Source organism: Schistocerca gregaria, chromosome X (assembly GCF_023897955.1).
Source record: "Schistocerca gregaria isolate iqSchGreg1 chromosome X, iqSchGreg1.2, whole genome shotgun sequence".
Taxonomy (NCBI): domain Eukaryota; kingdom Metazoa; phylum Arthropoda; class Insecta; order Orthoptera; family Acrididae; genus Schistocerca; species Schistocerca gregaria.
Genome location: NC_064931.1, coordinates 270,842,344 through 270,867,536, shown reverse-complemented (window position 1 = coordinate 270,867,536; position 25,193 = coordinate 270,842,344). Strand labels below are relative to the sequence as shown.

At 42.9% G+C, this 25,193-nt stretch overlaps 1 protein-coding gene across 1 annotated transcript in view; it reads right to left on the bottom strand.

The window, feature by feature from the left end:
- LOC126298028 (tachykinin-like peptides receptor 86C) overlaps nucleotides 1–25,193 on the bottom strand; it is a 255,827-nt gene that overhangs the window by 146,437 nt on the left and 84,197 nt on the right. Inside the window, exon 3 of the mRNA XM_049989351.1 lies at nucleotides 17,176–17,256. Within this exon, the coding sequence (XP_049845308.1) occupies nucleotides 17,176–17,256 (81 nt within the window). The remainder of the gene's footprint in view (nucleotides 1–17,175; nucleotides 17,257–25,193) is intronic.

The window sequence follows — 25,193 nt, the reverse complement described above, 5'->3', positions numbered from 1 at the left end:
CTCATTCATGGTTGTTTACATCTTTGGGCGGGTATAGTGCAATCTCTGAAGAGTCAAAGGGAGTGTGTCTGTGATATAGTATCCACAATCAACGTCTATCCTCAGACATTCTTTGAACTGGGGTGATGGAAAACTTTTTTTGATGTTTGTATGTCCTATAAAATTAATAGCATTTCGACGCCATAAGAATCTTACTCTCACAATATTCCATTAACTTGTCCCTTTCTTCAGTATATTCTGTCATACACGGGTCGTTATCTTAATTCCTGCACGAAGCCATAGACGTGAGCACCTGTATTGGATTGGGAGAAACCACGTTTAGTAACATCACTGCCATTGCGTGTGCTTTTAAGTGTTGTTCCAGGCTGGCTACGTAGTTGGCGCACTGTTAATTTGCTGGGTGAAAAGGTTGGAACTTCAGTGGCCTGCACCTGAAGTCCTCCTGCCGTTGGAGTCGTTCTTGCAACCGTTGTAACAACTTTTCTCAAGTAGCACTAAGAGACTGCAAAGCGGTTCAATATTTGGAATGTAAGATCAGATTGCTGCTCCCTTTGGGAAGTATTACAGTCACATTAATGTTCCCAGCCAAATATTGATAACGTAATGAGATAAGGCGCGACCGCACGGTCCAACAAGAGAATGTCTAGCAATAAAATACCACTAGATAAGAACTAACGCTCTAGAGGTTCGTAAGGACAACTGTAGTGAAGCACCACCGTGAGCCTGCAAAATTTAGAAAATACATTGTAATGTGTAACCTTGGAACTTGAAAGACCTCGTCGGCGTGAGCTACTCGATTTCCAGTGAAGAATGTAATTTTCGATGACTGCTTGTGTATGAGCTTGCTAGTCTGGTAGACGACGAGTGTTGTGTAGGTATGATAATCGGTGCGACTGCGCCACTGACATATGTGCTGTTGTTTTCTCTGTCACAACCACTGTAGGTGTCACTGTGTGAGAACCACCCACTGCACCACTGATTTGTAGCTCATAACTCTCTGGTGATAGGATTCTGGGACACTGCTGCACAAATTACTTTGTACAATGAAACTGGCTAATACAAGCAACTCACACTCAATCCATAACGTTCAGTTCTGGTCGGACACATATACGAATATGTCGCGGCTGAAAACTAAGTCCTATATCAAAACAGTCACTTCGTGAAGTAAAGACCTGTCCAGAGACTAAGTCCGTTACAATGGTTTTACGCCCAGAGCTACGATGGTTCCTATCCACTCTTTACTGTAGGATGTGATTCCAGACTTGTGGATGATTTCTTCAAACTGCTGCTAAATGAGAATTACGGATATGCAGAGGACGAACTCTGTCTCTCACTCACTGTGCCGCAAGCTATATAAAGCGTGCAGATTAATACTCTAAGTGCATGTGACTGGCTACTCCCGCTATCGATAATGCGCAGCCTGCTCATTGGCTCCCGAAGCGAGGTGATGTCATGATCTTGTCGGACTCGTGCACGTGACTAGGCGTCGTGCAGTAGTGCAGCTGCAGGTGGCGACGTCTGTGAACAACCGACAATATGCTCGCCGCTCTCGGTCTCACCTACATGTACTATACGCTGACATGCCACCATGACAGAAAGATGTACTACCCGACAGGGCTAGTAACTTCAAATACAACATAATATTAAAACACTCAGTCAGATTCTAAATACTCAATAACAGCAGGTGAATATTCCTTACGGGTAACGCAAGTGGCCCTGTCATAGAGCTCTGCCAGCATATGCTCGATACATGTAGGATTCAAGCAGCTGTGGTGTGCGAGAGAGACGGTGGACAGACTTTGTACAGCTTGATGGAAGTTTCCATAAATGACCGACACTATCTCGTATAATGACAGAGCCGCTTGCTCCGCATGCATGGCAATGTGGATGCTGCAAATCGACTTGCGCCTACCATCAGGCTGCATCGTGACGTAGCTAATCATGTCGCTTCCTTAGCCGCATACAATGGGCCTCGTACCTGTTGGGTTACATTCGTCGAATACATGCCCGCGTGGAAGCGAGTGAGCCTGAACCGCATGGATAGCGAGTCATGGGCAATTTATGAAACTGACTCGGCTAGTAACACAGATGCAGTGCTCGACCATGTTCCTGAACCGTCAGTGACTTCCATGTCTCATCTTATCTGACTGATTTAAAAATCTTCAAAAGCAACACTAAAGAGAATGTAACTGGTTCACTGAAGAACATTACATAAAACAATTAACTCCGTAATCCGGCCTAGAGGAACCCACAATGCCATGTCATTCTCTTCCATACGGCTTTATTAGGATGTGTCGTGGAGAGACATACGGAAAGCATACCACTCTGCCAACGATTGTTATCTTTCCAGACCTGGGTGGGTGGATGTAGATTAGAACATCACTCATACACAGTACGATGCTACTGTCACAATCACTACACCACCTCGCTACTGCAGCACCTTTTTCTTAGTTGCAAGATCATTAATTGCTCTTGTGTATAGATATAGGAACTGAACCCTAATTCCGTTACATACCTGTTGATTTAATTTTCCCATTTAAAATTCAATATTATTGTTTCTGTATATTGAAACACTTACATTTCTCTTTATCTACTTACTTGCTCTTAGGAACACTGTATGCCAATACCTACTTAGCTTAGATTAGCTGACAGAAGAAACACTTAGCTCCCCTTTTAACTCTGCTCCTATTCGAATGAAATGCTGCAGGGTGGGCAGAGTAAAACTGGCCGGGACAGAATTTCCTGCGCGTTGAGACAAGAAACACAGTTTAAATAATTCTCTCTGTGTACGGATAATAAATTTCGAGTTATTTTAAGGTGTATGAACTATATTTCAGGCCACTTTTAATTTTTCCCTCCTTCATTTGACATAATTTATGTATTTTCTAGCCAATTACGATATGTTCCTTACATAACTGGAGCCTCATAAAAAGGGGAGGATGTTGTTGGAATTACAGCGACTCAATGATCGCCGTGAAACACGCAATACACATTGATCATTTATGACTTGTTGGTAAGGACTGTACTAGTAGTACATTTAGGAGCCCATCTCTGGAAATTTAATGCGTCGGATTTATATGGGTCAGCATGTAGACCACTCCTGGGACAGTAAACTGAATTTCTGTCGTCAGCTGCGCTTAGCCGCCTCTGTAAAGTTGTTGTCACCGGCGTGAACGTAGTTGACACCATCACACATACTGAATGCGGTAAGGCCTGTGCTGAGAATTTCCACTCACACTCAATCAGCGTGCCAAAAAAGGGGTTTCTTCACAGCATGCATTAGCCCCTAGAATTTCGACTTTTGCTAACGTCACTGACTGACGTTTCTTTACGGAGCTTTCTTTTCTCTGTTTCAACCTCAAGATAGTCCCTACATAAATTTAAGTGTGATATTGCTTCATTTCAACCTGTATATGTGCAAGATGTAACAGGCCCAGGTATAGTAAAAGTATCCAAATTCTTTTTTCTTCACTCACTGTAACACAAGCTGGGCAAATCGTTGTTAGCAAATGCATGTTCCAGAAATAAAAAGGGAAAACAGTAAGAAGTCTGGCGGTAGCTTCCATACCTACAGCAACATATCACAAAAAACCGTAACTTTTTGAGTTGACACGAGCTTCTAAAAATAAGGGACTTATCTTGATTTACCCCTGCATATTGCATTTTAAATTCTTAAATTTCTTGCGTGTTTGGTATAGTATATAAATCCGCTGTGTATATCGCGACAAGTACTTGGGGGAGGGAGGAAACCCGCTTAGTTGAAGCGGAAGCATAACAAAGTACTCTGCAGAGTCTTACATTTTCAGTGACCAATCACTTAAAACTATAATTTAAAAAAAGGAGGTCATTGACAAGAACTCAGATTTCGAAATACCACTTTCTCCCCCACCACCTCTAACCCCCCCCCCTCCTATTAATCCTATATCGCTCTCTCGCATATCCCTATAAAACAACGAACGGTGATCTTATAATTGCAGTATTTTATCAGATGATGTAAAATCTTTGAAAGGTTAAATGATTTCATGATGTTCAATGTACTTAACTACACTCCTGGAAATTGAAATAAGAACACCGTGAATTCATTATCCCAGGAAGGGTAAACTTTATTGACACATTCCTGGGGTCAGATACATCACATGATCACACTGACAGAACCACAGGCACATAGACACAGGCAACAGAGCATGCACAATGTCGGCACTAGTACAGTGTATATCCACCTTTCGCAGAAATGCAGGCTGCTATTCTCTCATGGAGACGATCGTAGAGATTCTGGATGTAGTCCTATGGAACGGCTTGCCATGGCATTTCCACATGGCGCCTCAGTTGGACCAGCGTTCGTGCTGGACGTGCAGACCGCGTGACACGACGCTTCATCTAGTCCCAAACACGCTCAATGGGGGACAGATCCGGAGATCTTGTTGGCCAGGGTAGTTGACTTACACCTTCTAGAGCACGTTGGGTGGCACGGGATACATGCGGACGTGCATTGTGCTGTTGGAACAGCAAGTTCCCTTGCCGGTCTAGGAATGGTAGAACGATGGGTTCGATGACGGTTTGGATGTACCGTGCACTATTCAGTGTCCCCTCGACGATCACCACAGGTGTACGGCCAGTGTAGGAGATCGCTCCCCACACCATGATGCCGGGTGTTGGCCCTGTGTGCCTCGGTCGTATGCAGTCCTGATTGTGGCGCTCACCTGCACGGCGCCAAACACGCATACGACCATCATTGGCACCAAGGCAGAAGCGACTCTCATCGCTGAAGATGACACGTCTCCATTCGTCCCTCCATTCACGCCTGTCGCGACACTACTGGAGGCGGGCTGCACGATGTTGGGGCGTGAGCGGAAGACGGCCTAACGGTGTGCGGGACCGTAGCCCAGCTTCATGGAGACGGTTGCGAAAGGTCCTCGCCGATACCCCAGGAGCAACAGTGTCCCTAATTTGCTGGGAAGTGGCGGTGCGGTCCCCTACGGCACTGCGTAGGATCCTACGGTCTTGGCGTGCATCCGTGCGTCGCTGCGATCCGGTCCCAGGTCGACGGGCACGTGCACCTTCCGCCGACCACTGGCGACAACATCGATATACTGTGGAGACCTCACGCCCCACGTGTTGAGCAATTCGGCGGTACGTCCACCCGGCCTCCCGCATGCCCACTATACGCCCTCGCTCAAAGTCCGTCAACTGCACATACGGTTCACGTCCACGCTGTCGCGGCATGCTACCAGTGTTAAAGACTGCGATGGAGCTCCGTATGCCACGGCAAACTGGCTGACACTGACGGCGGCGGTGCACAAATGCTGCGCAGCTAGCGCCATTCGACGGCCAACACCGCGGTTCCTGGTGTGTCCGCTGTGCCGTGCGTGTGATCATTGCTTGTACAGCCCTCTCGCAGTGTCCGGAGCAAGTATGGTGGGTCTGACACACCGGTGTCAATGTGTTCTTTTTTCCATTTCCAGGAGTGTATATACAATCCCAGGACCTCAGTACATCTAAGAAGACAGCCTACGCCGTGGTAAAGTGAAGAATGTCGTTCTGCATTCACGGACAAGCAGGTGGCCCTACTTAGATTCAAGTGCTGACCATCAGTCGGCAACCTTGCAGCCTTACGGGGTGCGAGAACAAAATGCCGGCTTGTACTATTTTGTATTGTACTAAACTGGATAACTAGAAACGACGGAGTGGCTTTGTCCCGCCGAAGACCCCAGCGGATCACAACCCCACAACAGGCCACAACAGTCCATCCATCCTACAGCAGCCCCACACCAAACCCACGGGAATGTCTCATACCAGATGAGTGTAACCGTGGCCCCAAATGTTTGCGTGGTACAGTAATGATGGTGTACGCGTACGTGGAAACAGTGTTTTCCGAGCAATAGCCGAAATAGTGTAACTGAATCGGAATAAGGGGAACCAGGCCGCATTCGCCAAGGTAGATGGAAAACCGCCGCAAAACCCATCCACAGGCTCGCCGACACACCGGACCTCGTCACTTATCCGCCGGGCGGATTCGCCCCGGGGACCGCCACGCCTCCCTGCTCGGGAAGCTGCACGTTAGACTGCGCGGCTAGCCTGACGGGGAAATGCCGCCTTTCTGTAGAAGAGAGCAAGAAAAGATTGTGGCAGACTTTCTGGAACTCCATAAACCATTCCACTAACTCGTCTACTATATGGGTGACCATTAAGTGGTTTTCAGGCAAAGAAGCTAAATGTCCAACTACTGTTGTAGTCAAAAGTGGTATCCGCTACACCAACAAATAAGACATTGTCGAAACTATGGCGTAACATTTCACTCGCATAATGGCTACCGCCACAGTGGACCTGTATTTCTGTCAATGTCGAGAATTCGTTGAGAGGGGTGGTTTTGACTTCAGTTCTACCAACGATGAAGTGAACAACGACCCTTACCCCATGTGGAAGTTGGAGTGAGCGATGTCTATGGCACGTGATACGTCACGACGTATGATGCGACGTCTCAACGTAAACGCCAAAAGAATCCTCCTCTATATTTCCAAAGCGAGCGAGGTGGCGCAGTGGTTAGCACACTGGACTCGCATTCGGGAGGACGACGGTTCAATCCCGTCTCCGGCCATCATGATTTAGGTTTTCCGTGATTTCCCTAAATCGCTTCAGGCAAATGCCGGGATGGTTCTTTTGAAAGGGCACGGCCGATTTCCTTCCCAATCCTTCCCTAACCCGAGCTTGCGCTCCGTCTCTAATGACCTCGTTGTCAACGGGACGTTAAACACTAACCACCACCTATATTTCCAATTTCGTTTTTGACGTAAGGCAATTTATCCGACGCCGGCCGGAGTGGCCGTGCGGTTCTAGGCGTTACAGTCTGGAACCGAGCGACCGCTACGGTCGCAGGTTCGAGTCCTGCCTCGGGCATGGATGTGTGTGATGTCCTTAGGTTAGTTAGGTTTAATTAGTTCTGAGTTCTGGGCGACTGATGACACCAGAAGTTAAGCCGCATAGTGCTCAGAGCCATTTGAACCAATTATCCGACACGTGGAAGGAAGCTGTTTTAATTCGTTTCCTAGATCCTAGAGAAGATGGCAAGTCGCTGAATAGTTTTCGTAAAGCTGCCCTCAACTGTCGTTCTGTCTGGATCTTAGCATACAGATGGCTCGTTAGTCGCTGCATGTGAGGATTCTGTGGATGTCACTCTACCATTGATAACGTGTCTTTGCTGAAAGCGGCAATACAACAAGGTTTCCTAATCAGGCTTAACCTAACAGATACCTTCTTTGAATTTGAGAAGGCCTACGATGAAACTTGGGGACATAATATCCTTGATTATCTTTATGTATGGCATTTTTGGGACTTCTTACAGTTTTGCTATGGACCGTACTGTATTCATACTACGTATTTTAATTACAGAATCGTTATAGTCGTTAATGACCTATCAATAAATTTTTACAAAAAGATGATGTCCTGCAAGGTGGTATTTTAGGTGCTAAATGTTGCCTGTTCATTTGCAGTTTCATTTTTTGCTCACAGTGTTTTTGCTTTTCCTCAATAGGGAGTTATCCTGTCAATACTGTGCGTGTTTCTGCTACGGTCTGATTCTATTAATCGAAATAATGTCTTTGAGCAATCTCTTTGTGTCTCCACTGATGCATTTCATATCTTTGGAGGACAGTTTAGACCATGAAACAAAGAGGTGCTATAGTTCGAACGTGTATTCGATATTCTGGTACTAATTGTCGTCGAGTTCTTTTCTATTCAAGGCAGTCTCAGTTCATCTGGTATATGTGCAAGCTATAGTTTCTACAATTATGAAGAAAATGGGGGAGATCGTTTCAGATACTTCCGGTGTTGACTGCTAGGCGGATGAACAGATTATTTTAAAAGTGGATTCAGAATATCTGCACAGTCAACTAGTAGTCACTCTGCGTTCATACTTGGGATGATATTTCTCTTGTGGTGGAATAGGGGCTCTTAAGTTCCTGACTTTTCGTGAAATGAAAGTTGATTATAAGACTGAATATTATTTTCCCAGTATGTCATGCTATAGATTCAAAATTATCATTATCTCCTGTGTTCCATAAGAGTTATTGGTTTGTTACAAGTTATGTTTTGAGAACATTTGATCCCATTTACTCTTTGTATCTTACTCGTAATTGCTACTCCCAGGATCCGCACTAACTTTGTAAACCAGTTGCGCTCTTTTGAGAACAATATGGCTCAAATGGCTCTGAGCACTATGCGACTTAACTTCTAAGGTCAACAGTCGCCTAGCACTTAGAACTAATTAAGTATGGGACCAAACTGCTGAGAACATCGGCCCCTAAGCTTACACACTACTTAATGTAACTTAAAATGATTTACGCTAAGGACAACAAACATGCCCATGCCCGAGGGAGGACTCGAACCTTCAGCTGGGTGAGCCGCGCGGACCGTGACAAAGCGCCCAAGACCGCGCAGCTACCCAGCGCGGCTCTGATAATTGTCAATCAATGAATACGGCTCTAAAACGTATGGTCCAAATGGCTCTGAGCACTATAGGACTTAACTGCTCTGGTCATCAGTCCCCTAGAATTTAGAACTACTTAAACCTAACTAACCTAAGGCCATCACAGACATCCATGCCCGAGGCAGGATTCGAACCTGCGACCGTTGCGGTCGCCCGGTTCCAGACTGTAAGGCCTAGAAACGCACGGATACGCCTGCCGGCCAAGAACAATACGTTGCACAGAAATATGGTGTAATAGGCATAAGTGCAGATATTTCTATTCGTAACTGAGGGTTGTGTACTGGACAACTTTACGTCAGCATTTAAGTCATTTGCAAAAATTTATAAGTTTGTGGTAAGGTCTTATTGGACCAAAATTTTGAGGTCACGGGTCACTAGGCTTACGCACTACTTAATCCAACTTAAACTAACATACGCTAAAGACAACACACACACCCATGCCCGAGGCGTCATTTGCACCCTAATAATTATAGCTTTTGCAAGTCGTACGATATTGGGTTGGGTAGTACCGCCAAGTATCTATAGCAAAAGCGTGACATTAATACTTATTGTCTCTGGGCAGCAGGGCAGGTACAGACGTGTAGATGCGTGGAAGCAAAATGGTGACTCTATATTTACAAGTGCAGTCTTCTTAATGGTGCAGTTATGACCCTGCAGGAAGCATCAGGTCATGAACTTTGTGATGTGTTTGTGGTAAGACTGTTTCACGCAGAGAAAAACTACCAGCACAATGATGGTGTACATGTTAAGGTCCCACATATAAAAACATCTGGACTCATACCCGTTACGTCCTGCATTTGTAATACTTTTACTTCTACTTAAGGAAACTACTTGGTGCCACGCCACCATGTTGTTCTCAGTGGTTACTGCCGGCTTCATCATGTAAATGTTCTAAGATTCCATAAACATTTAACTAAATTAACTTCATTCTACAGCTGCAAAGCATTTGCAAGAAATAAGCTGTTTCTGTCCATCGGTTAAGGTTTCTGATGGAAAAAGGTAAACTGTTGGCTGCTGTTTTGGAAGATTTCTGGTTTCTGGACGCAGTGTGTAGTGATCTGATATAATACTGAGATACATAGTGGAATACATGGTATGGTATTGTGTCCATCGTGAGGAGCACCGTTCAGTGCTCCTTATTCGTTGCCTGACAGTCACACGACAGTTGCAGTTAACTGTTAAGAGCCCATAGAAATCGACGAACAATGCAGGTTAGCAATTTTTCGCTGAAATCTCTGCTTCTTCATTTTTACCTTTCGAAAAGTGTTTTAGTGTTTCAGAAGTTAAAAAGTAGAATATCATTTGCAATTGTAAAGATTTGAAGTGCTTCCTAGGCTTCATATTTGATGAGAAACTAAGCTGGTTGCCACACACGGAACATTTAAAAGCACAGTCTTTGAAAGGACTCAGAATTTTACAATTTATGTGGCGCATAACATGGGAAGTGACAGAATACTTCTGCTACAATTTCATAGGGCCTTGTACAAACTTGCCTCGATTATGGTTGTGCAGTGTATGGGTCTGTTTGGCCGTCATAGATGAAGATTTTGCGGTTTACCAGTGGCATTTAAGACTAGCCCCATTTCCAGTATTTGCTCTGAGACCAGTAAAAAACCACTTAACTGTTGGAATTCATGAAAAGAACTACATTTTAGAGGCTGATTCGCCATATTTTAATATTTTACACCAGGGCTGCAGTAAATCATTGCCTTGTATTCTTAAAAGGCCTTTTTTTTTATAAAAACGATAAATTTTAAGACAGATAGAACATTGAGTGTCACTTTAAATCCGTTTTAGCAATATTTTACAGAAGCACCATGATTTTATCCTGGTACACATTGATGGGTCCAAGCAGCGAGATTCACTCGGCTTTTCAGTGGTTTTTACTAATCGCATTCTCAAAGTTAGACTAACACACGAATCTACAGTGCGATACAAAAGGCACTGGAGCAGAGGACGCATGAGAGAGGAAAGCATATTCTCATCTGCTCTGATTTCCTTAGTCTCCCTTCCCAATCCACGATAGCATTGATTTACAAAGTAGAGATAATGTTAAATATAATTCGTGACTCCATGATGCACCTCCAAGCCCAGGGGAAAGAATTAATATTCTGCTGGGTACTAGAACATGTTGGGATCCAAGGGAATGAGTGTGCTGATAATTTCAGTCACGGAGCCTTGTCAGGAGCACACAGAAGACATTTATGATGTCCCTTTATGAGCCATTTGGTCGTTGTTGAGTCAGAAAGCCGTAATCCACTGGGAGGCAGAATTACAGTGAGTATCGAAAGTGAGCTGCGGTCTGAAAAATCAACTGTGCAGCTGCGGCTACCCTCGTTCTGGTCACAAAGACAGGATGAAGTGACCCTGAACCTGTCACCTTTGAGGTAATTGTCCTCTGACCTATGGCTTCGTGCTACGTACGTCGTGAGGACCTACCAGATTGTGGAGCTTGCGTAGTACTAGTTAACGGAGTGTGTCTCGTGTTATGACGAGAACGCAACAGCACATTTCAGTGGGTCCCTGTCCTCTATTTGAGGCGATGGCGAGACGAAAATGGTACCCGTTTAAAAATTTGACGGACTGTCCACACTGCTAAATAATCTGTTGGGTGTTGCAGAGCAGCTGCCATATCCTTTTTGTTGTATCGTTGAGTGACCAGTCAGCCACATGTATCTGTCATAGTCTTTCGGTACTTCCTTTTTGTTTTTTTCTAGTATGTTTCTTTATGTGTGTTTAACAAGAGATATAGAAAACATTTTGTCGTTTTGTTCTACAATTATTTTAACATTCTTACTGGATTTAGCCACATTCGTGTCCCCAGACTTCTCTATTTATGCTACAGACAGCCATGTCATGCCCCCGAACATTTCTGTCACCACCATGATTCTGAATGTGAAGAATATGATGCTTAGAATGAAATTAATTCTCAAGACAGGAATATAACTACACCAGAGGAAATATTATGATTATTGACCTGTTATAAAAGAGTAAGGTCGCTAAAAGTAAAAAAAAACTTTCACTGAGCTAAATTAGTACCATGTTACATGAACCGCTTTAAGGTAATATATATTGCTTATGTTTGTTGCTATTAAACTGCACCAGCAATTATGAGGTCAGGCGTAGGAGTCTTTTGAATTTATAGGAATCACTGTCTGGAACTCCACAAAACTGAAGATAAAACACTGCCTATCACGACGAGGAATAATGCTGCCTCAGCAATCACTATATATATCTCGAGAACTTTTAACTGTCACTCTATTCACGAGAATTTATGCCAGTTCCTTGGTGCGGCTGCGGTTTCGGCGCTGATGAGCAGTCAAGTTGAATATTCACCTTTACGTAACGGTGCCGAAGTAATGAATTCAGTATTTTTTGTTGGCAGCCCGTTTAACCCTTCCCGAGCTTCAGAGTGGAGCCAGTCTAGAGCCATGAAGCATAGATTCCATCACCAATTCCCAAAGTATTAAAAATGGCAGAAATATAATTCTCACTCTCCCTTCCCGAGTTTCCCTAACGACCCTCTCTTCCCTTAATGCACAACAGCAGTGTAACGTTTCTCTGTGGATAGCTAAAAACCATAATTCATCATTCAGTTTTACACAACAAAAAAATTGTACACGGAAGATGAGTACCACGTTATATGGTCAGTATGTACATCTATATTTAATCAAAAACACGTGAGTCTAAAAATGAAAATACTGTTTTCTGCGCTGGAACAGAGGGAAAAAGGTTATGTCCAGGAGTAGGGCTTTCTCAATGTCTGTGGATGCGGCATAGCGGAACATTTAGTCACAGAACAATGAATTATTCATTCTGTTGGAACGCTGCACAATAAGGTGAGAAACTGGAGAGACGAGGTGGCGGCACACTTAAAGAAGTTGAGTATGCAACGTTTGTTTGGGGGAGCCGTATGCTGGCATTGGACTACAATTTACCTAACCAACCTAAAAGGATGTTGCTCTCAATGCAAATTTTCTCACCTTCAGTCATGCGAGTCGACATTAAAAATATAAATCTTGAAAGCAATAGGAAAAACCCATTAATGTAAAGAGACGTGATGTTTTACAAGCAAGACAAAGTGCTATAGATGGCATCAGAGTTGAATAAACCTGTTTTTTAATTATTACCTGCTGCTTATCCTCGAGAGGTGTAATTTTTATGATAATCAGCAGGATTTTCTCAATCGTTATGACTTTTTTCCTATATCCTATTAGTGGTTTTCAGTGTGAGTCCTTCAATGTGGGAGCGTGAATAAATTATTTTTGTGTGTATATTATAGCTTTATTTCATAAGGTCGTTGGATATCGTGAATTTAATTGTATTAGGAAGAAATTTCAGGTCGTTGAATCAAACAGTTTGCATCCACAGTTATGTCAATAAGATAAAATGAAGTGTTTGGAAGCACTAATGACACATGCTTCATGCTTAAGTAGCGAAGTAATCTCCTATCAAATAATGGGTAGATTATTCTCAATCTTTTGACACAGAGTATGTTTTGTCTACTTTTTATCAAATTTAGATCTTACGGCATTACTCGTTTTCTAATTCACCAAACTGATTATATAACACTAGCATGTTTTGAATCTTACCAACACCTGGAAAAAATTCTGCCAACGCCCGTGAGGTTAGGTAATAATGGAGAAACGTACATAATGACAATTCAGCGTTCACAAAGAACACTGTAATGTACTGGTTATACGAGTTTGAGAACATGTATCTTTTAATTAGTACACCCGACAGCGTAAACTTTAGATTAGTTTCGTTAGAAAAGGAAAGATGTTTAGAATTTAAATACCCGCAATAGACGAGTCTATTTGAGACGGCATACGAAGCTTGATTTGAGAAAACATGGGTAGAGAAATCGTGTTGTTAAAGGTACCATCCCGGCATGAAACTCAAGCGGTTGAGGGAAACATCAGCCAGCCTAAATATGGATGACCGGATGTGGCTTTCAACGGACTTCTTCTCAATCTTGAGTGTTTGTCTTATGTTACGCCACCTCATTCGCTCAGTTTCGTTACGTAGTAGGTTACCAACAAACTTACTTACTATCTTAAACATGATTTATGAAACACTTGCTCCTGGCATTCATTCTCCAAATATTTTCTGCAATAACGAGCAATTAAATTACAGACCCCTGGGTGTTAGTACTGCTGTTTTCGCCGATGATATCGGTAACTTTTCGAAAAAAGAGTAACGCAATATACCCCAGGCGTTACGATGACATCCATTTTAATTTGACAGATATCAGTAAACTCAGAAAGACTACTCGCAGTGCGGTCTAAAATGCGGATGTGTCATTTAAGATGTGTTCAGTAATCTGACGGTAGGTGACCTCTTAGTCTAGGCGAGCAAGAACACTGAACAATCTACCAGTCACCTAGTGTTTGCTCTATTACTTTGTAGGTCACTGGTATATCAGAGATAACAGTAATTCCTGTTGCCAGCAGAATATGATGATGGAGATGGTTAAGAAGATGACACAAAACTACTTTTCAATCTAGCACAAATAGTTCAATCACGAAGACCTGATAAACTGCAACTGGAACTTGTTTACTGTGATTTGGCGATATCTTAGGACGACTATTTTCGACAGTGCACGCCCAGTTCCGAGGAAACACCTTCCGTCAGGCACTGGTTGTAAATCGTAGAACGACAGAGTCACAGTTAGTAAAACAGGAGGGTTGGAACTTCAATGGTGGCAAATATTTATTTACAGCTCGTACAAAATAGATACGTGTTTCAATGTTTTACTGACCTTCAACTTAGTTACCAGCATTGTGTATAACCCGTTGCAAGCGATGTGGAAGTCGTAGGATACTCTTAGCAGTGCCAGTTATGTTGACAGTTCGAGCAGCGCGGTCTATTGACCGACGAATTTGTAGCAGTTCTGAAATGAATCCCATGAAGTGTTTCCTTCAGTATAGAAATAGAGTTGAACTCACGAGGGCGTTTTTGGAACACAGCCTACGATCAGCTTAAAGACAGAAGTGATGACACTTTCTGCAGGACTTGACCTTCATTTTGCAGGACAATGCTCCAGCACGTACAGAGCAAGCTGTTATTGATTTGTTTGACTGATGCGGCTTCTAAGTGCTACACCACCTACTGCACTCCCCTGACGTAAGCCCTCGTGAGTTCAACCTCATTTCTAAACTGAAGGAAACGCTTCACGACATCCGCTTCAGAACTGCTAAAAATTCGTCGAGCAATAGCCCGCCCCGCTAGAACTGACAACACAGCTGGCACTGCTAAGAGTATCCTACGACTTCCACATCGCTGGCAACGGGCTATACACAATGCTCGTGATACTTTGAAGGTCAGTAAAACTTTGAAACACGTATCTATTTTGTAGAAGCTGTAAATAAATTGTTGCCTTTATTAAAGTATATGCCACTCACTTGCTACTATACAAACATTGAGATATGGACATTTGATGCTATCTAAAAGTATGGGGATAGCTGTACTGTGCTCGTGAAAATGAGAAAATATTGCAGTTTCCATCCACTGCTCATAGGAGCTTACCGGAGAGCAATGCGATCGCCGTCATTTATATGCCCCGCTAAACGGAAATGTGGCATGTATCATGCATTTGTGTAATGGCACGTAACAACATTAGAAAACAATAGAACATTATGTGAACGTAGTTAGTGAAAATTTACTTACAGTATGGGCATGGAATTCACCCCATGTGCTTCAGTTGATGGTCCGTGCTGCAGAGGGAGGAAACGGATGAGACACTAAACTGTTAAGTTAAGTACTAATATGGAATCCGTGCTTTATGGAGCTGTGTGATGAACGAAATTGCCCAACTAGTCAACTAGTAGACATTACATCGGAAATGGAAGTAAAGAACGTACTGAAGCAAGCACGAGTACACATCTGGTGCACTAGTTTTTGCTTCCCGTCGTTTGTCGCCCTTGTATTGGTTGGGGACCTGGCACGTCATGTGGGAAGGTTCATAACATGGCGTTTGCATGTGACCCCGTAATTTCGAATAAAATACCTTCGTGATTGACTAATGGCAGTGTCGGGGACAGGCTTGCTAATTCGATCGACCGTTACCCACACACGGCTAATGAAACAAAACATGTACGTACAGATTTTTACCATTCGTTGGTGGTGCAGAGTGTGTAAGTGGTGCTGGCTGTATGAACAATAGTTTAAGAAACTGCCGTGCATACATCGGTATGTTAATAACAAGTTTAAGTGCTACTAATTTTTTTCTTATTATTCTTACCCTCTTACACATAATATTTATCCAGTTGTAACTGTGATGTTGCTTCAATTCTCAGAACTCTATGGTTGCAATTCTTAGTCAGTTCCGCTACGACTAAATAAAGCAACTATGGTTTATTCCCAGCTACGGCCTTCATTTCAGTCGCCTGGCATAAGAATACCTTTTTTAGTTGGGTTCCTGTGTTTTAACAAACCTGTAAGTGCCATAGATAGGAGCGACGAATGATTACATATATTATGAAACATGATTCACGCTTCACAAGATGGTGCCTTCATGCCACTGCATATATGTGTTTTAATTCCTTTCTTCTTGGCAGTTGATGATTTTCTCAGATTTGAACTACATACAATTTTGCACGAACCACGTGGACGTACTTGCATGGAGAAGATTCTGTGAAAGTACGACCTTTCGTAGTGGCAGATTTATGGTGTCAGTTACTACTATCCTATGACACACTTTTTGTTATCTTTACTACTACAACATCCCTCTGTTTTACATTACAAATCAGCAGTTTCCGAATAAAACCAGAATTAAACATTAAGAGTTTCAGTTTTGCTCTAAATACTGTGTATTTTTAAGTAACATACAGGAGGATAACTATGTAGAACAAAACTGTGCCGTAGGTTACGCGACCCTTTCTATATCCTCATACAGTTTCTGGCCGTTTCATTGCTTCTGGTTTCTTGGTGAACCTAGTCAGAGACTGATCGCATACGCAAATAAAATCATCTAATTGAGGTTTTCCCAGATAGTTACACAACACACCTGAAGTTCAGGTAACATGACTACGATCTTAACTGACCAAAACTACAAAAAAACTACCGTAGTCTACGCTTACTTATAGCCTACGGTACTTTTACAGTTTTAGACAGGAACCATCAAATAATACTACAAGTGACCACACCATGAGAAGCCTCATCTGATGGGTGTACCTTCAAGTACGAATCCGTCATTTCTGCGATACTGAATTACGACACCATAAGACGGCTTTGAAAACTATAGAAAAGAAACGTTAGCACAGTCATGTTTGAGGAAAATGTTTACAATATAAAGTGACTATGACTCCCTCAAAGATATTTAGCATAAATAACGACGTTAAGACGAAGGCTCAGCATAGCCCTAATGTCGTATAATAGAGAATTAGGTGTACTGAGAGTTCAAAGCGTTGGAAAATAAGGATGTTACGGAATTAATTAGAGCATTGTGGCAGGCAGATGAGTAAATATTTAAGCATAAGAGTGGGGGATGTACATTATACAACTATAACCTCATAATTTTTCGGAGAAAACTTTTTGTTTCGACAACTTACGGGATGCTAAACCATGCAAACTCGGTGATTGAGCCAAAGCTTTCAGAAACATCTATTGCTTTTTCTGTCAAGGGCACTAAAACATCAGAAACTATGTACGCACGACAATGAGAAGGGTGCACTTGCAAAGCTGTTACTCACACATAATCGCTGAGAGATTTTGGGTAGTGTCCGTCGGGCCACTCCATGTAGCACGACCGCGACTGCTCGCCACCTGCGTACCTGGAACATAACGACGTGCGTTCACATCATATTCCTTTTGTTACAGAAGGAGCCCTAACGTTATGTACAGGTACTGCACTATTTCGTTTTTTTTAAATTAAGTGTAACATACATGTCCTTTCTTTCTTACATGGTTAAAGTCTGTTAAGCTTTCCCACAGCAACTGAAGAGTTTATCTGTCACAAACTCTTGCAAATGATGTACGTTCATAAGGCAGCCGCATTTTGCTGTAGCATGAAAATTAATTCATTCAAAGTGCTGAATATATTCAGCACTCTGACGGAATTCGGTGTGATCTGTAGAGAATACCTACACTAATGGTTATTCTAGGGATTATAGTAAACGAAGTAATTTTAGTTATGTACAATAAGAAGGAGAAATGATTGAATTTTAAGATGATATGGGAGTATACAGTGTGCCAAAGGCCACCAACTCCGGCAGCAATGTCGGCTCTGACCCTTGTGGGTATTAAGTTAGTCAGAGTTTAAATTAGCGATATGGGAATACCATTGCGTGCTGTTTTAGCTCTTTGACAGAGATCACAGTCGCAGGGGCTGATGAGTGGTGGCACGCGACTCTCTCAGTAACCTGTGACCCGATTTTTTTTGTTCGGGAGACTGGATGAAACTATTGGCCACAACAACAATCGAACAGCTTCTCGATGGAAGTAGGTAAGGATAGTGAGGGCAATGCGCTGTCTTGCCATATCTTGCTGAAAGATACTATCATGAAGGTCTCTAAGACATGACATAGTCATAAATACACGCTTAGTGCCCTAATTACCGTCTATGGAAATCAGAGGTGATAGTGTTGTGTAGTCAGTGGTGCCCCTTACCATCACGTCAAGTAGCATGATTATGGCTTTGTGGCACTGGTCATTATTCTACTATAAGATGTCATCGCCATCGGTTCAAAAAATGACTCTGAGCACTATGGGACTTAACATCTGTGGTCATCAGTCCCCTAGAACTTAGAACTACTTAAACCTAACTAACCTAAGGACATCACACACATCCATGCCCGAGGCAGGATTCGAACCTGCGACCGTAGCAATCGCGCGGTGCCAGAAGAGCGCCTAAAACCGCGAGACCACCGCTGCCGGCTCGCCATCGGTGATGAAACCAATAACGCGCACGCACTCGAAAGCTGTCATGGCGCGTTCAGTTACTACCAAATGTGCAAAGGATGCTCAGGTGAACATCTTCCATAGCATAATTCTACCCAACGTGTCTGCGTCCGTGACACGATGCACATTTAGACACCCAATCGCCTGGATAACTTTACGTCTAGGTACGATATCAATCCCGTGTAACAACAAAAATGTGATTTATTCGACTAGGTAGCGCGTTTCTGTAAGTCCAGTGCCCAGACACGTTATCGTTAGGTCAAGATGGGAACATGTAGGGCCACATACTACGAAGCTCCATGTTTAACAATATGCGCTGAACGATGTGCCCTGAATCATTTTGTCGTCAGATCTGTCACAGATCTCTATCTATCTTGGTTTGCAAAACGGGCAAGGCTCTAATTTCTACGTTCTGAAATGAGTGGTGGATGCTCACGACAACAGCACTCGAAAATCCGACCAGCTTAACGGTTTCAGAGATGTTCATACCCAGCTTCTGGGCCATAACAATTTGCCCATTTTTAAAGTCGCTTATGTCAGTTAATTTTGCCATTAGTTGCTGAATGATATCCCATTCGTCTCTTCTCGGTTAATATAGTTTCATTACCGCGTCTCGGTTCTTCAATGCTACCAGGTGGCATTCACTCACACTGCGGCTGTAATCATTATGTTTGGCTCTTAGAGTAAATGATTTTGTAGGTAATAAACTCCTCGTGTACGAACTTTTTATTTAATATCAAACAGGAAATTGGAACAAACAGCTTATGACTTTCAAAACAATCTATTTCGATTTGCTGATAACACAGTTCGTTTGTCGTCTCACAAATGACTTTAAACGAGGTAAATTTCTGGATACAGACCTGATACATTGAAGATGCCGTCTGTATCTCATAGACATCACCACGTAAATAAATAGCCCACTTTCATTGTTTTATAACTTCTGGAGCAAATCACTAATTTGCGATCCAAACTCTCGAAACTTTCCACACTGTGCAAAGGAAATAGTGCTGCAAAAACACATAGCATGCCTCATGGAAAATGCTGCTGAGTATGAAACATTTTCATCACAAATAATTACTACTGACCTTCACATATATACCACTGCTTATAACTAACTAAAAATAGAATCAAAATGTATCTTTGGCAAGTACTTGCACTACAAATGTTTCTGCTTGAAATTTCGAAAGCTGTTTTACGCTACTAATAAACCTGCAAAATCGTCGTGTCTGTACATTGAAAATATTTGCAGAAACTGACTGCAAGTGGTGTAAGGAGTGCAAAAGAATACAACAGACTATTTCAAAAAAAAAAAAACTCTGTCGACTGTTTGTCTGTCTGAACACGCTAATCTCCAAAACTACTAACGAATTTTCAAGTGTTAGTAGGGAACCTGTAGTAAGAGAAGCCAGGAGATAATAGGAATAAACTCACATTGCTGTGTACTTTTTTATTTGCATTAATTACAATTAACTGCAAATACCATTAATGACACAATGAATGTACCATTTGTACTCTATCTTACAAAATATGCTGATACTGACGGCATCAACCTCAGTGCAAGTTTGACATCAGCGAATAAGATTCTGATGCACCCTGACTAATATCGCCGGTGTGTTTCGAATCAATTCTGGGAACTAATTCTATCTCCGTATCCACTGGGGTCTCGTACACAACTGACTTTAGATATCCCCATAGGAAATAATCAAGAGGATTCAGGTCAGATGACCACGCAGACCATGGAATAGGACCTCCCTTCCAATCCAGCGACCAGGAAATACAGCACTGACATGGCTGCAGTCATCCACGCTAAGGTGGGGCTGTGCATCACCATGTTGTATTCCCATCCTCTCATGAACAGCCAAGCGTACGTTCTCAGGTAGACCTTCTAGCGCGAACCACATTCAGATGGTCAGGTAGAGGATCTAGCCCAATGAGACTGTCGCCTACAATGCCGGCTCAGATATTAACAGCAAAACGTGCTTGATGGTGTGACTGTACTACAACGTGGTCCGCCTCTGGCAGATGAATGGCCAGCGCGACAGAATGTCAATCCCAAGGGTCCGGGTTCGATTCCTGCTGGGACGGAGATTTTCTCCGCTCAGGGACTGGGTGTTGTGTTGTCCTAATCACCATTATTTCATCACCATCGACGCGCAAGTCGAAAGACTTGCACCCAGCGAACGGTCTATCCGACTGGAGGCCCTATTCACACGACGATCGATCTCTACAACGTGAGGGTTTTCTTCATACTGCACGTGGCTGTTCCTGCTATTCGGAATACCACCGTGATCAAATAGACCTCGTCACCAAACAAGCACAATTTGGGGGAAATCTGATAGATCAATCCATAGTTGGAGCAACCACTAACACAATGCGAGCTTTGGTGCAAAGACAATCACAAGTGCCGGCCGCGGCGGTCGTGCGGTTCTGGCGCTGCAGTCCGGAACCGCGGGGCTACTACAGTCGCAGGTTCGAATCCTGCCTCAGGCATGGGTGTGTGTGATGTCCTTAGGTTACTTAGGTTTAAGTAGTTCTAAGTTCTAGGGGACTTATGACCTAAGATGTTGAGTCCCATAGTGCTCAGAGCCATTTGAATAATCACAAATATTGCGTGGTCTCGTTGAGGGTGATATGGGTGTAATTGTTGTTCGTGGAGTGCTCGTCACGCGCTAATATGTGCAGTGCCATTTCACGTGCAATACGACGAGTACTTGTAGTGTCATACGCTATAACATGTTCCATCGCCTCCTCTTCTGAATCAGGTGTGCGAGTGGTCCTCATGTTACCACCTTCCTTGTTTCTTCATTCCAGTGAAACAGTCTCACCCATTTGTCGATAGAGAGAAATAAATACTCGTCGTGACGGATGAAGCCTGTTAGGAAATCGTTCCCTGAACAGCCTTTCAGCAACGAGAGCATCCCCATAAAAAAGGTGCAGGTCAGTGAGTTCTGCGATACTTCACTGGTTCTGATCGAGCGTATTGAACTGTACATCTCTGAATATCACTGAGTAATGAATAGGTCTGTCGTTGATTCATAGCATGTTCTGTCTTGGGACAATGCAAATACAATACAACAGAGGCACCTTATGGACAAGTAAAATAAACAAAGCATCAACCATGACTGCAGATAATCGGGCTGGTCCTCCTTGTTTTCTTGCAGTAGATAACGAATGTACATGTAATAAAAATCACAGAATTGTACGCATGTTAGTTCTAAATAAGCTGTAAAACATTAATTCTGGACAAAGCGGTAGAAAAGTCTTCTCTCATATCTCCTTAAGCTGGCTTCTCCGACTTCAGGTTTCCAAACCCAGATTTTTCTTTGGAGCATTCGCTATGTCCTGCTACATTTTTGCACGCTCTTAGAGAAACACCGTGTGTAGGCTGTGTTTCATCAAAATCCGAACATGGAAAAAGATATCCTAATTTAAAAAATTTTGTAGTCTGCTCAGCTTAGTAGGTTTGATGTTTACCTCACTGACACAATCACCACAAAGCAGTATGCCAGTGAAGTAATAGATGACGCTGTTAGTTTCTTAGTACACCAAGGAACCCATAGGTTGGCGCAGTTACATTTCTCATCTCAGTGACAGAAGACTTTTTGGAAATTTATGACAGTGACAGAATTAAGCGCCGCAAACTTATCGTTACGAACAATAATAAATATTGAATTTACTTGGCCTGGATGTATGGATTTGCTGATTTCAATTTGTTTATTAAAAGTTTAACGGAACTGCATTGTTTCCTTTGACAGGTTTTGTTTATATTAGGCTTCAGGGGTGCGAAAAGCAAACCTACTAAGTTTTCATTATGATTTAGGTGCCTGCTTGTTACATTTTTATTTCGTTTTGTTACCGAATAAAAATGCATAGAATTCATTCGAGCTCTTCTCAGTACATTAGAATTGGCAAAAGACTGAGGACTATAATGTCTCAGGAATCCAACGAAGGTCGTGAGGAGAGACTTGCTGCAAGTCGATAACATCAGCCTTTAACCCACTTTTTTTAAACACCTTGCAAAAGCGATACGTGATGTAACTCTGAAAGAGAGCACCATGTATTGTCTCGCTCCTAACTATAATTTATAAACAAGTCGTCCTCCCACAGATACTTAGAGCTACTTGTGCGAGGCTGTGGCGGATCACTAGCGTGAAATAAAATTAACTAATACAATGTTCTGCCACTGAACCGCCATACAGTCAACTAATCACCCTCTCACTAGGTGTCACTGGCACATAACAGTACAGTATACAGCATTATGCCTGATTCTGTATCGGTCAACATGATTTTTTTAATAGACTTTTAAAAAACTCGCAACCTCAAAAGAGGAATTAGTGTCTATACAGTTTTCAGTAAGAGTCAGTTACAGGTAAAATGAATAGTTTAGTGCCTACTATCGCAGTTACGATACCTCTTGTCATCCATGTTTATCCATCCTATCAACAATAAGTCTTCTCCACCTACTTCAACCCATATCAGGGTCCTCGTTCAGCCTTTCACATACTTGACGTCTTCGTTTTATGGCTCTGCCTACTCTGCAAATCGCTCCTCCCTTCTCCGTCTTCCTAGCATTCACCGCACAGCTACCTTCACCTCCACTGATACTGTCCAAATGTTTACAACCTCACGGAACCCATAACGCTCCACTTCCCAAAAATGTTTCTCCAGTGCAGTCTGTAGTCTTAGCGATAGTACAGTGACCATTTTTAAGATAACCATCTGTCTGCACTGTCTTTTAAAAATATATTTATTGTCTGTAATTTACCTTTTTGTTTCTTGTTTCTACTGAAAACTACAAATTAATTTTCCGTGAAAATAGTCCTTGAAATTCATCTTTGTTACACGTTTTAAAAACAGTTGTAAACGTTTCTACCATTATTTATATTCTTTGGTTTTTAAGTATATTTCCAGCCTTTTGGTTACGGAAAGACCACAATCCGCCTATATGCTGCGAGAAGGATGAAATAACAATACAGAACAGAGTGTCTGTTGACTCTCTTGTGCTAGTTGAGTAGTTGCCGCTTGGTTTCTCCGGTTTTGTTGAGAATTTCGATTTGTTGTTGTGTGACTTTGTGCATCCTGGCGCTGCAGGGTGTGCCAGCCACTGCCTTCGCTACATAGTTTTGCTTCAGCAACTAGCCTTAGTATTCACCTGTCAGTCATCGGCGGTCGTAATCAATACGCAGGTATCTTGAAGGCCTTCCTGTCCATCCTCAGGATAGTCAATACTAGCGCCACAGCTCCTTCTTTGGCCTATCAACCTTGTCCCACTATATAACTCTATCGTCCATGTGCTGTTCCCAAACACTGACAACACTAACCTGGAGCTCCTCTACCTACCATCGAGAATAGCTTGCCTTATTAGTCTTTCCTTCGTCTAGCGAACTGTCCTCTGCATCAACACCATATCCACCATCAAAAACAGGAACTTGAAAAAGATTAGCTTGTTCACTTTGAACAAGAGCGTGCATCGAACCAGTACCACATGCCTCAGTATCAGCATTGTTGTCATCATCAACAGCAGCAGTATATTCAGTAACATCATTATAAACATGAGCATCACCAACAGTAGCAACATTTACATTATCATCATTTAGCAACATGGTAAAATCTGCACAACAATCGTCTCCATTTCTAAACCCAGCCGACACAGATTACCTCTCACAGTTCCACCACATAGTCCATCGCAACGCCTCGCAAAAAAATTCTCAGTGTAGAAACAGCATTTACCCCAAATGCTAAGAAGGAATAGTCTATGAAGTAATTCAAAACCAATCCACACCCGCGAAGGTCCAAACCTTCTTCCTTTCCTGCCCCTATCCCAAATTTCTGAATTTAAAAATATTCGTATTCGAAGCCCACTGATGTGTCTCTTTCTTACCCACAAACCAGATCATTCCACACCAAATGTCACTGGAAAGCTTCACATATCACATTCGATCATCATGTAAACATCACACGTTCCCTGGGGACACTTGATCCAAGCAGCCCAAACGTCCACGTAGCCCCCTTCCCTCACCAATGCGGTCAGAGAGTTTGCCTCTGTAACCCCATCAGAGGAGATGGAGTCCGAACTCAATTCCCACGCTGACCTGACCTTGAAATTAGAAGGTCTCCCATATCAACAGTCACTCTGACCATGCTTTACTTGATCCAAATCTTCTTAACAGAATCTTCTTCATCCATAACGTCTGAGTGCATGCACTGCAGGTACCCCACCTGGATCATCTAATCCTCCACGGAACCCTTCAGCCACAAAGCTGAAACTACAGAATGGTACCTTGAATCCAACAGATGCCAAAAATGTACCACTAGGCAACAGAATGCAAAACCCTTGCCACTTGACAACAGTGTAACTTCTTCAAATAATGTCTAGACTTAACTTACTCTTAAATATACCACCTTTAACTTGGCTCATCCTACTTCCCGAAAAATAAGGCTAAACTTCAACGAATAAAACCAAAGTTGAGAATTCCAAATGCTTCAAATGGCTCTGAGCACTATGGGAGTTATCATCGGAGGTCATCAGTCTCCTGCAACTTAGAACTACTTAAACCTAACTAACCTAAGGACACCTCACACAACACACATCCACGCCCGAGGCAGGATTCGAACCTGCGAACATAGCGGTGGTTCCAGACTGAAGCGCCTAGAACCGCTCGGTCACACCTGCCGGCTGAGTATTCCAATCATATATATTGATACCGATGGTGGTACCAACAATTCCTTCTGCCAAGTGGCCGACCGGCTCTAGGCGCTTCAGTCTGGAACCGCGTGACCGCTTCAGTCGCAGGTTCGAATCCTGCCTAGG